Below are 13206 nucleotides of genomic sequence, written 5' to 3'. Positions count from 1 at the left end.
TGCACTAATCACGCTCATACACAAAAAAGGAAAGGACCCGGAAGATCCCTCCTCTTATAGGCCTATTTCCTTGATTAACCAGGACTTGAAAATTTTGTCAAAACTGCTTGCCAATAGGTTGGCGGACATACTTCCTTCTTTGATATCCCCGAGACAAGCGGGTTTCATCAAGGGGAGGTCGGCTGTAACTAATATAAGGAAGGCGTTCTTGGCACTGTCAGCAGCTAATTCCATGAAGTATAGAGGAAAGAATCCAGCTATTGTTACTCTGGACACGGAGAAAGCCTTTGACAGCATTAGCTGGGGCTGGCTTAATCATGTATTAGATGAAATGGGCTTTTCGGGTCTTTTCCGCTCGGTCCTTACTAAAATATATTTGAATCCCCGCGCACGGGTAAGCACACCGGGCTTTCTATCACCACGTTTCTCACTACAAAGGGGCACGAGACAGGGGTGTCCCTTATCCCCCCCCCCCCCCCCCCCCTCCTCTTTGACTTGGCAATAGAACCGCTTGCACAATATCAAGACTCATCTGATGTGTTTGAGGGTTTGGAGGTGGTTTCCCATCAGCTGCGACTAGCATTGTTTGCGGATGATGTAGTTTTATTTATGGCAAACCCTGTATCAGACATGGCCAGGGTTACGCAGGCTTTGCAAACTTTTGGAGCGTATTCGGGACTTAGGGTTAATTATTCCAAAAGTGAGATTCTATTCCTCCGCGCTCCAGCTATTAGCAGTTCACTAAGGACTGTGGAAAACATACCTATTGCTAGCTCTTACATCACGTACCTGGGCATTAAAATAGGAAGAACAATGGAGTCGGTGTATAGACTTAACTATGGGCCCTTGATTTCTAAAATTATAGCCGAATTTCAAAGTTGGCGTAATCTCCCGCTTTCACTGATGGGACGCAATCACTTACTTAAAATGATGTCAAAGTCTAAATTATTATACCCGATACAAACAATACCCTTTCTTTTAAAACACACCGACGTGAATAAACTAAGGAGTGCCTTTACTAACTTTCTCTGGAAGGGTAAACCACCAAGGATTGGCTACCACAAACTAACAGCGCCCGGAGAGTTGTGTGGTATAGCCTCTCCTGACGTCAGACGTTATAACCTTGCTTGTATGGCTAGACACATAGCGGATTGGGTGAACAAAACTAACTATTACTCTGATTTCATACTGGAAAGCGAATTCTGTGATCCCTGGTCCCTTGCAGCATTATTACATGCAAGATTGGTAAGTATTCCAACAGCAATTAAAAGCTCTAGTCTTATAAAGGACACCATAGCGTCTTGGAGAGTTTTGAGACGGAAGTATTGGCTGCCTTACCGCATATCTAAACACCTTCCCTTGTGGGGAAACCCGGAATTTAAGCAGGGCCAGACTAATAGGCTGTTTACTGAGTGGAGGTCCAAAGGTATTACACACGTTAAGCATCTCTTGCACGATACAGAACCTAGATGGCTGCAAATCCACGAGATCGTCAATAAGTTCTCACTGCGCCCTTTTCAGACAATACAATTTACCCAAATAAAAGATGCTTTTCATTCTAACTTGCTACTTGTAGATCAAAAGGAACGTCTTAGACAAACTCCTTGATTTGGGGGGGGGGGGAGGGGGTAGAAGTTCAGTATCTATATATTATGGACTCCGTAAGGAAGACGCACAAACTTATAATGTTAACAGCTTTGATAAATGGGAAGAGCAGCTGGGGGTAGATAATATTGCCCCAAAAATACAGAAAGGTTGGCTGAGGATCAGAAAGCATATTGTGAATGAAGTGTGGAGGGACACGCAGTTAAGAATTATACATAGGGCAATTTACGGATTTAATATCCCCCCCTCACCCGCTCAAGCCAGACCGTTTAGTCAGCTGTCCTAAATGCAATTTGGGGTCCACAGATTTGCTCCATGGCCTATGGACTTGCCCTCAAAGCTCGCATTTGTGGACCTTAGTTGGGGAAATGATTCATAAAATCTGGGGGATGAGTTCGTATGACTCCCTTACTTTGTATCTTTCACTGTGAGGAGGAGGAGGCTAGGGAGAGATGTCTTCCACATCTTTTCCACTCTATATGCATGGTAGTGAAGCGCACCATTTTACAACACTGGTTGGAACCAGCGGCTCCCACCATGGCCATGATAGAGTCCCAAATGAAAAAGGTATTCCACTTAGAAAGGATTTTCATAATAAATGCAAAAGGCAAGCACGCACAAAAACAGTTTTAAGAAATGGAGGTCTTTTATTGTCTGTTACATGTCGGACACGGAAATAAGGAATATAATACAACCGTTCATGGTTGTATTATATGGAAATAACCGTTCATGGAAAGGAGCCCAGCACCGCCCCGCGTCCTCCGAATCTCCTCCTTGCTGGCTCACGTCACAGAGCTGGAGCGCCGAAATCTCGCGATGCGCGAGCTAGCGCATGCGCAGTGTCGGCATCATGTTCATTCCCTGTGCTGGCATCAGCACAGGGAACGAACTACGCATGCGCTAGCTCGCGCATCGCTAGATTTCGGCGCTCCAGCTCTGTGACGTCAGCCAGCAAGGAGGAGATTCGGAGGACGCGGGGCGGTGCTGGGCTCCTTTCCGCTTGACTCATCTCTGGATACAGGACTCATATCAGGTCATTTGCATATTGATCAAAAATGTTTTTTTAACACAATAAAAGCGCAGAGAGCTGTGGGGACTGGGTATTGCAGATGTGCTAGCGGCCATCTAGCAGCCCATGTCCTCAGCTCTATACACAAAATCCTGGTGACAGGTTTCCTTTAAACAACGACATGTTTGCCTCCAGGGAAAATGCCCAGATCCGACTCTTCTGTTCAATAAATCCAAGAGAGAGACCATGGGCAATAGATGCTTTATCAATAAGATGGGAGTGGGACCTAGTCTAAGCGTTTCCACCCTTTCCGCTGATTGCTCGTTTACTACAGAAAGAAACCACAACGATTATCTTGGTAGCTCCCCACTGGCCAAAGAGAAGCTGGTTCTCAATCCTGAGAAAGTGGGCATTAGAAGAAACATGGCAAATACCCTACAGGGAAAATATGCTCTATCAGGGCCCAAAAACCACCCAAACCCCCACATCTACAATTTGGCGGTCTGGATCCTGAGTGGATCCCAGTGCTCCAGACTTTAAAAAAATACCTAGTAGCCATTGGCTCCTGAACTGAAAAATTTAAGAGCCAAATTTAAATTTTTAGTGGCCGAATCTAAACCGAATCAAAATTTTGGTATTGTGACAACGCTACGCCGATCTGATCGGCGTAGGGTTGTTTCGATGCCAAAATTTTGATTCGCTTTCGACACCATAAAAAAAGTATTGTGATACTCAATACCGCGCAAAAAAAAAACACCAAAAAAAGATGCGTTCATTTCGCATTTTATGCAACGTTTGGCCCATAATAGAACAGTCCTATCCTATTTTTTTGGGCTGATAAGGTGACTAAAAAATGGTGAATGCTCACCGCATAGGAGATCTTTTTTTTTTTTTTTTAAATTTAATAGTTTGGACTTTTCGGACGCAGCGCTATGTTATGTTTATTTATTGTTTATATATTTTATATGTAAAATTGCGACAGGGGGGATTTAAACTTTAATATTTTAGGGTACTTTTACACTAGCGTTTTTCTTTTCCGGCATAGAGTTCCGTCACAGGGGCTCTATACCGGAAAATAACCAGTTTTATCCCCATGCATTCTTAATGGAGAGTAATCCGTTCAGGACTTGCCTGAATGCCGGATCCGGCATTTTTCCCCATAGGAATGTAATAGTGCCAGATCCGGAATGCAGGATCCGTCCTTCAGGTCTGCGCATGCACAGACCGGTAAAAATGTGTAAAAAGATACTAGACGGATCCGTCTGTCCGCATGACAAGCGGAGAAATGGATTCGTTCTTGCAATGCATTTGTGAGACGGATCCGCATCCGGATGCGTCTCACAAATGCTTTCAGGCGGATCCGGCAGGCAGTTCCGACGACGGAACTGCTTGCCGGATCACACTGCCGCAAGTGTGAAAGGCTATGAGCTGTGCGCTACGATTGGCCAGCGCTGCAGCAAGGGACAACCCGAATACAAAAACTCTGCCCAGTACAACAGAGGGAGCTGCAGACACCGGAGCCTATACCGGGCGAACGGAGCGGTGCCCAGACATACTAGTAAGTGCAGGGGGACCCCTGGGCACCGCTCTGCCCACTGATATAGTTAGTTTTTAAACTAGTGAAAGGTCCTCTTTAAGCACCTTTTTATGATACTAGTCTCGCAGAGCACAGATGGATAAGATTTATTAGAGCAGCTTCTAGGTTAAGGACAACCTTAAGATCTAGGATTTCTCGGTGGGACCTTAATACAGTATTAGAGGGGCTAACTAGCCCCCCTTTCTCTCCCTTATCTGAAATCTCTATAAAACATCTGTCGTTCAAAACGGCTTTCCTGATGGCCATCACTTCTGCAAGACATCTAAGTGAGATACAAGCACTCTCCTGTAAAGAACCATATCTTAGAATTTTTAAGGATCAAATTGTGCTAAAACTAGATCCAGGTTTTCTCCCCAAGGTGGTTTCAAATTTTCATTGTGAACAAGAGATAGTATTACCATCTGTCACCAGCCACCCAGGAGAGGAGAATAGAAGAGAGGATGCAACTCTTGGATGTTAGAAACACCATAATACTGTATCTAGACGCAACAAAAAATTTCAGAATAGATGATAATCTCCTAATCCAGTTTGGCCGAAATAAGGGGAAAAACTTTCCAAAGCTTCGATAGCTAGGTGTATCAGATGCACTAGAGAATGTAGCTACTCTCGAGAAAACCTTGTCCAGAAGGTATAAAAGCCCATTCTACCAGGGCTACTGCCTCTTCTTGGGCAGAAAGAGGAGCTCGTGTTTCACTAGACCAGATTTGCAAAGCTGCTACCTGGTCAAGTCTAGAAACCTTTTGTAAAACATTATCGCCTTAATCTACCGCCTCTGCAGATTTAGTTTTTGGCCAAAAGATTCTGCAGGCGGCTTCCCACCCAATTTTAAAGTATTTGTTAGTACTCATTATGGCCGTCACGGTGGATGGAATGGAAAACCGTATTTAGACTTACCGGTAATTCTGTTTCCTTGAATCCACCATGACGGCCCATATATTCCCCCCCCCCCCCCCAAAAATAGATATTTTTGCATATATTTTATCCAGTATAAGTCTCTATTTTGGTATGAAGTAATACTCAAAGGGGACACACATAATATTGCTCACCTACGGGGTAATTTGTAAAAGCACTGAGGGGGAGGAGGGGTGGGGGCAATTTAAACTGTGTATTCCTGCCCCTGCAGAGGTCAAGGGTTATCTCTCATTGTGGCTGTCATGGTGGATTTAAGGAAACAGAATTACCCCTAGGTCTAATTAGTTTTCTGATGACAGAAACCCTTTACGTTTTTGACATCCTGGCCTAAATTACTGTACTGCATAACAGTTCTATCGCACTTTGGGCGCGAGTTAGGATTTTGCATCCTTAGACACTAAAGGAAAAACAAAAGCTGATATGTTATAGGGCAGGAAAAGTCGCTGACCAAAAATCCAACAGGCTTGTATTTTTTTATGGCGGTCGTGTCACAGTTGTATCATGATCGCAGTCATCACCCTACCAACACCCTATATCTCAGCTTCCCGGATGGCGTGTATTTATATCAGACCGCACAGTCACATATCGGGGGTGAGTGCAGACATTACTAGCTGGCTCCCAACCATTCTTCATAATCACCAGGAGATTATAGGAATCCAGTCTGCCAGTGGATTCCAGCAGCGCCCACACCAGGTTGTGCCCTGTGTCTATCCCAATGTACTGTCCATGGGCACTCGGCATTCTCTCCCGTGCCATCTCAGAACACGTGTCTTTGGGCACCATGGATGATTGCTTTTGGCTCAGGAGAAAGTTCCTTCAAGTATGGTTCTTGGCCCTGTGCAGAATCCTGGCGGTCAGCAGTCACTTCTATCAGCAGGCTGCAGGAGTGGGGGCTGAAGGAGGCCGCACCATGCAGAAGTGCTTCACACCCCAAAACCTGGCCGTGTGCAAACTTCACTCTGTTACTCTGCCCCGACAGGAGTCCATGAGCGACAGCCTGCAGACCTGCTACAAATACCTGAACCAGACCAGCAGGAGCTTCGCCGCCGTCATCCAAGCCCTGGACGGAGAGCTGCGGTGGGTGAGATCTCCGTTATTCTGTACTGATTGGGGTGGGGGTGTTTATTAATGTTACTATAATCAAATTCCTTTAATCCGGCAGGTATTATCAAATAATCTGGATTGTTAGATGCCAAATAAACTGTTTCCGTTCTTGGAATTCTGTAGTAGATCCTGCTGAATTGTCCACCATTCGAGGGAGATTCCCAGAGGTTGCACTAAATATTTTCTGGACGAGTAAAAGTTCTCCTCGTAGCATTTTTCACAAAAGTTGCAGTAATTGAAATAACACCTGCACATATAACGTGAAGAGATTGCTATTTCTGCAGGGAAATCATTACTGCTCTAAACTGGTTTCTGTGCATAAATAGCAAATTTATACAGTTTTCCATTTATCTGACTGAAGATAAGACTGAATCCCGACATTGAAGCTTTTATATTCTGCGTTTCGGAACAGCAGAACGTGTAAAACTCAACACCGTAACGGGGAGGGGTGGTCTGGTGGTGGCAGGCAACAGTGGTGGTCTGTGACTACCACAATGTGTCAAAATTGTGCAGTTTTTAATTTACTGCATTTTCATGGTGGTAACAACTGCAGCTTCTGAATGTACCTGTCCCTAAGATGTGTGTGGACACCTTTTTAACAAACAAGATGAGCGAACCAATGTTCATTATGAACTTTTGCAGACAACCCAAACTTTTTTTCGGTTACTTTCTGACGAATCCAGTAAAACACAGCATAGCACCATTTTACTGCATATGTCTGCAGTAAAAAAACACTAGGGAGGAATGAGGGGTCTCACTTGACCCTGAGAGGAAGTAGGGGGAAGGCCTTGCCCTGATTGTCTCATCCTGTCTGTCGGGCTGGGGTTGGATCTTGGTCCTAGACCAAGTACACTAAAAGTCCAGATCTCCGCCTTGGGGGCCTTCTATGATATGAACCTAGCCGATCATATATGGATAAAAAGATTCATAAGAGCCGCATCCAGATTGAGACCATCCTTAACTTCAAAAGTTCCCCAATGGGATTTAAACGTGGTTTTAAGAGGATTAATAAAGTCTCCATTTACCCCCTATATCGGACATTTTAATCAAACACCTTTCATTTAAAACCGCGTTCCTGATAGCTATAACATCAGCTAGACGCCTGGGAGCAATTAAGGCCCTCTCCTGCAGAGAACCCCATCTTTCCATATTCCCTGACAGAATAGTGCTAAGGGTACTTTCACACTTGCGTTATTCTTTTCCGGCATAGAGTTCCGTCAAAAGGGCTCTATGCCAGAAAATAACTGATCAGGCATATGCCAATGCATTCTGAACAGATAGAAATCTGTTCAGTTTGCATCAGTATGCCTTGCGCTCAGTCACTGTCAGCATGCTGCGGTATTATGTCCGTCCAAAATGCCGGATCCGGCATTAAAGAGTACCTTTGACCGATCCTGACATTGTGAACTAAGTATCATGACATATACAGCGGCGCCCGGGGATCTCACTGCACTTACTATTATCCCTGGGCGCCGCTCCGTTCTCCCGTTATGTCCTCCGGTATGTTCGGGGACTTGGTTATAGTAGGCGGAGTCTGCCCTTGTTCTCCTGGGCGTCTCCTTCTCCTAGGCTGTAGCGCTGGCCAATCGCAGCGCAGAGCTCACAGCCTGGGAGGTTTTTTTTTTTTCTCCCAGGCTGTGAGCTCTGCGATGTTTGTTTGGCTTGTATTAGTGGAAAAAAGGGCTTATTAGCCGTTGTGTGAAGTGCTAAATTACAGCCCTTTTTGTTTATTAGTGGCAAAAATAAAATCTATTTGCCTTTCAGCCGTGCAGTTATCTGTTCTAAAGCCTTTTTCCCTAGTCGTCTCCATGACACCACATCCTTAGACTGACTTCCTCTGATAGGATAGGAAAAACACTGAGCGGTTTAAATCCCACCCCTTCCCCTTCATCACCAGTGTTTTTCCTGTCCTACAAGGGTAGGAAGCAGGAAGGTGCATGGAGGCTCTTTTGGGGCCCACCTGTGAAACATATATGCAGGCTGAGGTCGGATCCGGAGTGCGGCTTTCCCTCCTCTCCTCCCTCAGGCGCAGATTTTTGCTGTCCCATGCTAGCGGTCCAGGCGGATTACATGCAGAGCGGAAGGAATATTGCGGCTGGAGCAACACTGTGATGCGCTGCCGCCGGCGTGTGACGTCAGACGCTGGGGCAGAGCCGGACGTCATCTCCGGGTGCTGCAGGTCACAGGAAGGATAAAAGACCGCAGGACCTGCTCATTGGCGTCTGGACGTCCCGATCCTTTTAGGAGGAGGAACAGTGCAGTGTCTGCTGGCGGATGGGAGCTGTTTTCAGATGAGTGCCCCCATCACGCCGCCTCTGTAGCCGAGCCTGCAGCAAATCCGAGAGTTGTGAGTAGCCTGGTATCAGGCACATTGTGTACCACCCCTTATACCCTGATTAGCTGATCCTTCTCTCCCTTACATCTTTCAGGGAGAAAATGCGCAGGAGTTAAACCCTTATGTAAAGAATGTACTTCTAATGTGGTAAAAGCTGAATCCTCTAGTTTCCTGGAAGATATCAGGAAATTAGTTAAGGAAGAAGTTCAGTCCACACTAGCTTCCTGGGATCCAGCTCCCCCTAACCCTCCTCAAATCATCCGTGATAATCACAATCCAGTGTATGACTCGGATTCTGACGTTTTAGGAGGCTCGGATGTCGAAACATGAAAAACATGCATCTTCTGACGAAGATAATGAATATAAAACTGTTCTTATTTAATCCGAATGACATTAATGAACTTATAAAAGCTATTAGAGCCACAATTCAGATGGAGGTACCTGCAGGAAGAGATATTTGGGGGGGCTAGGGGAAAAGAGGAAGTCCGTTTTTTTTTCTCAGTTCCAGATAATAATCAAAAAAATCAGGTCTGACTGGGAGAAGCCAGATAAAGGATTTTTCATTCCTAGGGGTATCAAGAGGCGCTATCCTTTTAACGATGAGGATTGCACTGATTGGGAATCCATTCCCAGAGTTGATGCTCCCGTGGCTAAAGTAGCAAAACATACCGCCCTGCCATTTGAAGATTCAGCGCAACTTAAAGGGGTTTTCCCATCTTGCTATTTCATCCTCACCTGCAGCCAGCTCTGCTGTTAAAGGGGTTGTCCGGGATTGGGGACATTGCTCTAATAGTACAAGTGTGGCATACACATTACATACAAGCAGGTAGTACCTTTGTCACAGATTTCTGCAGCCCCGTTTTCATCTTTGAAATTCATGGCCGGAAGTTACTGTTTTCTTCTTCTCAGTGACGTACCGGGTCCCTTGCAGGCAAGCAAAGCTTCCTCTTCCGCTGCTCAGGGAGCCCGGTGACGTCACTGGCAGCAAATGAATCGAGGTGAATATTGATGAGGGGCGGAGTTACAGCGGCTGGGCGACATCCCGCTAAGCCCCGCCCCTCCAGTCTGGTGAGCTTCTGAGTGAATTGAGGTGAATATTGATGAGGGGGCGGAGTTACAGCGGAGCAGAGAGACAGCTGTAACCACCTGATGCTGCGCTGCCCCAGGACCCACAGGGCAGTGCAGCCGGAAGTCAGGTAACGATAAACAGATATATAAACAATGAGTGGGGGACCGTTGGAGCCACATAGAAGTGGCAAAAATAGCTGAAAATGTATGGAGGCCTTTACTTAGATGTACATTGTGAGTAAACGTGTTTTTTTTTAAAACATTTGCTCCCGGACAACCCCTTTAACTTCTTGGTTTCCTGCTTCTAAGGCTGGGCAGGCTTAGGCCATTTGAGTGAAGGCCTGCCACACCTCTTAATGACATCACACTGAGGGCTCATGCACACGACAGTATGGCTTTTTCAGTGTTTTGCGGTTCGTTTTTTTACGTATCCGTTCCGTTTTTTGTTTCCTTTCCGTTTTTCCGTTCCGTTTTTCAGTAAGCCATATACAGTAATTACATAGAAAAAATTGGGCTGGGCATAACATTTTCAATAGATGGTTCAGCAAAAACGGAACGGATACGGATGCATTTCTGTATGTGTTCCGTTTTTTTTTGCGGACCCATTGACTTGAATGGAGCCAAGCACCGTGATTTGCGGACAAGAATAAGACATGTTCTATCTTTTCACGGTACAGAAATACTGAAACGGAATGCACACGGAGACACTTCAGTATTTTTTGCTGAACCATTGAAATGAATGGTTCAGTATATGTTCCGCATACTGAACTCAAAAAAACGTCCAGTATACTGAACGCAAAATACTGTCGTGTGCATGAGCCCTGAGAACTCTGGCCTTGCGAGCTCGTTCGTGCCTCTCTGCACGTCCCTCGCTGATGGCCGCACGCCGCCGTGCATGCACAATGATGACTTATTTTTCCTGGCCGAGTATAGTACAGAGCCGCGCATGCTCTGTATGCGGTATTCACTTTCAAGACAGCGATGTGCGGCCCGGCCGGAGGAAGACCATGTGTTCTGCGCAGGCGTGGCACACAGGCGGTGGCCGTATCTAATGGTTACCAAAAGACAGTGGGGTAGGAGTGAATGAATTTTGCCAAGATGGGTAGGGATTTGATAAAGGAACATAATTAGAAAAATGATCACAGGCACTTCAATAACAAATTAAAATATGATCAATAAGATGGGAATACCCCTTTAAAGACCCCATGGATAGGAAAGCAGAGAGCCTACTAAGAAAAACCTGGGAGGCTATGGCAGCTCTTAAGGCAGGGGTGGCTTCTACCTATGTAGCTAGAACCCTTAATTTGTGGTTAGAGCAATTAGGGATTCATCTAATTGATAAAATGCAGAGAGATCAGATTCTGGAGAGCATTCTGTTACTAAAAATGGGATCTAGTTTCTTAACAGATATGGCAGCTGAATCTGTAAAACTTTCAGAACGCACAGCAGTTTTATCTAACACAACAAGACTGGTTCTATGGCTCAAAGAATGGGCAGGGGATATTACATGCAAAAACAAGCTTGTTTCCCTTCCCTTTCATGGCCAATACGTTTTTGGACCAGATCTAGACAAGATCTTAGAAAACGCCACTGACAAAAGAAGGGTTTTCCAGAAGAGAGATTTAAGTCAAAAAGACAAAATCTTCGTGGCCGTCAGTACCATTCGGAACAAAAGAAAGATAAGGGAAAAACGGGGAGGTGGAGTTATGCAAAAGGGGATAAGGGAAGAAATTTCCTTTTCAACCCTAACAGAGGGGAGACCTCCTACAATCCTAAACAATGACGCCTTACAAGTAGGCTCCTTTTTAAGAACTTGGGAGCAAATAACATCAAATTCATGGATCCTAAGTGTGGAATTAGTCTTCCCCCTCCAAAAAAATGTCATTACCACTCTGTCCCTCCTCTCAACAAGGTACCTTAATGACAGGCATAGATTTACTAAAATTAGTAGCAATAGAACCTGTCCCCTGAAAAATCAGCTAGGAGAGGGCCACTCTTACTATTCTTAGTAAAAAAATAAAAACAAATGGGAAGTCCAGAATTATAATAAATCTAGCACCCTTGAGCAAACATGTTACTTATCAAAAGTTCAAGATGGAAACTTTAAGATCATCAGTAAAATTAATAAAGGAGCGGTTAAGGCCCCAATCGATTTGAGGGATGCTTATTACCATATCCCGATACACAAAACATCAAGAAATTCCTAAGATTTGCAATACAGATGAGTGGTCACATCCAACATTATCAATTTGTATGTCTCCCTTTCGGAATTTCCTCAGCGCCAAGAATCTTCACCAAGATCATGGCAAAGGTGGTAGCGGCTCTAAAATAAGAAGCAATCAGTGTCATCCCGTATCTGGGTGATCCACTAGTGATAGCGGACAACAAAGGTCTATTACAAAACCACTTGCAGAAAGTTCTAAACCGCCTCAAATTGTTAGGTTGGATCATCAGTTGGGAGAAATCGAATCTTTCCCCAAACAGAAAAAGTTTCTAGGGATATCTTTGGATTCGGTGTCTCGGAGATCATTCCTGCCTTTTCTCAAAATTAGAGAAATTGAAAAACCAGATAAGAGAGCAGAATCTCCTCTTTTTAAATTCTATCAGGACAGCAATGAAGATTCTAGGAAGTCTCTTGTATCCCAGCAGTCGCTGTGGCTCAATTCCATTTAAGACCCCTTCAGAATCTCATTCTATCAAGGTGGAACCGGTCACAAGTGACCCTAGACAAACAGATCTTTCTAGACAGAAATGTAAAAAACTCCCTAAAGTGGTGGCTCATAGGCCACAACCTAGAGAAGGGAATATACTGGAACCAGGATCGTCCCCTTGTAATCACAACGGACGCCAGTCTTCGGGGTTGGGGGGCTGTAGTTAAGCAGGAAACCTACCAGGGCAAATGGCCACTCCTCATAAGACAACCATCCTCGAACTTCAGAGAACTACAAGCAATTTGGGAAGCTCTGAAGAAAACATTGCATTTATCAAAAGACTGTCATGTTCTAATTTATTTGGACAATTCACAGCAGAATCCTTCATTCACTATCAGGGAGGAACAAGACACCATCCACTTCAAAGTCTAGCAAACAAAATATTTTCTTGGGCGGAACAAAATATAATTCTTTTTTTTCTCTCTTTCTCTCTTTCTTTCTCTTTCTTTCTCTTTCTCTCTCTCTTTCTTTCTCTCTCTTTCTTTCTCTCTCTTTCTTTCTTTCTTTCTCTCTCTCTTTCTCTCTTTCTTTCTCTCTTTCTTTCTCTTTCTTTCTTTCTCTCTTTCTCTCTCTCTTTCTTTCTCTCTCTCTTTCTTTCTCTCTCTCTTTCTTTCTCTCTCTTCCGCGGCAGATGCCTTCAATCAGGACTGGACATCTCGCCTAGTGTGTATGCATTCCTTTTTAATTCCCAAGGTCCTCCCAAGAGGAGCTGGTTTGCACTTCTAAAGTCACTCAGCATAGAAGCCCCCCTTCTACTACCTCTGAGATTGGATCTGTTGTATCAAGGTCCCATTCTCCATCCGAATGTAAAAATCCTAAAGTTGTCGGTCTGGATTCTGAAGAATCCACCCTCTTAACCACCTCC

The 13206-nt window shown here is 44.7% G+C and overlaps 1 protein-coding gene across 1 annotated transcript in view; it reads left to right on the top strand.

Annotated features, from left to right (window-relative positions):
* The first annotated feature begins 5945 nt into the window (after positions 1-5945).
* Positions 5946-13206, top strand: part of LOC120998952 (squalene synthase-like) — a 71170-nt gene continuing 63909 nt past the window's right edge. The window contains 3 exon segments of the mRNA XM_040429827.1: positions 5946-5991; positions 5994-6020; positions 6023-6200. Coding sequence (XP_040285761.1) covers positions 5946-5991; positions 5994-6020; positions 6023-6200 — 251 coding nt within the window.

The sequence above is a fragment of the Bufo bufo genome, chromosome 4, assembly GCF_905171765.1.
Source record: "Bufo bufo chromosome 4, aBufBuf1.1, whole genome shotgun sequence".
NCBI lineage: Eukaryota > Metazoa > Chordata > Amphibia > Anura > Bufonidae > Bufo > Bufo bufo.
Note: the sequence above shows the minus strand (reverse complement) of the source record. Positions and strands in the feature narration are given on the sequence as shown.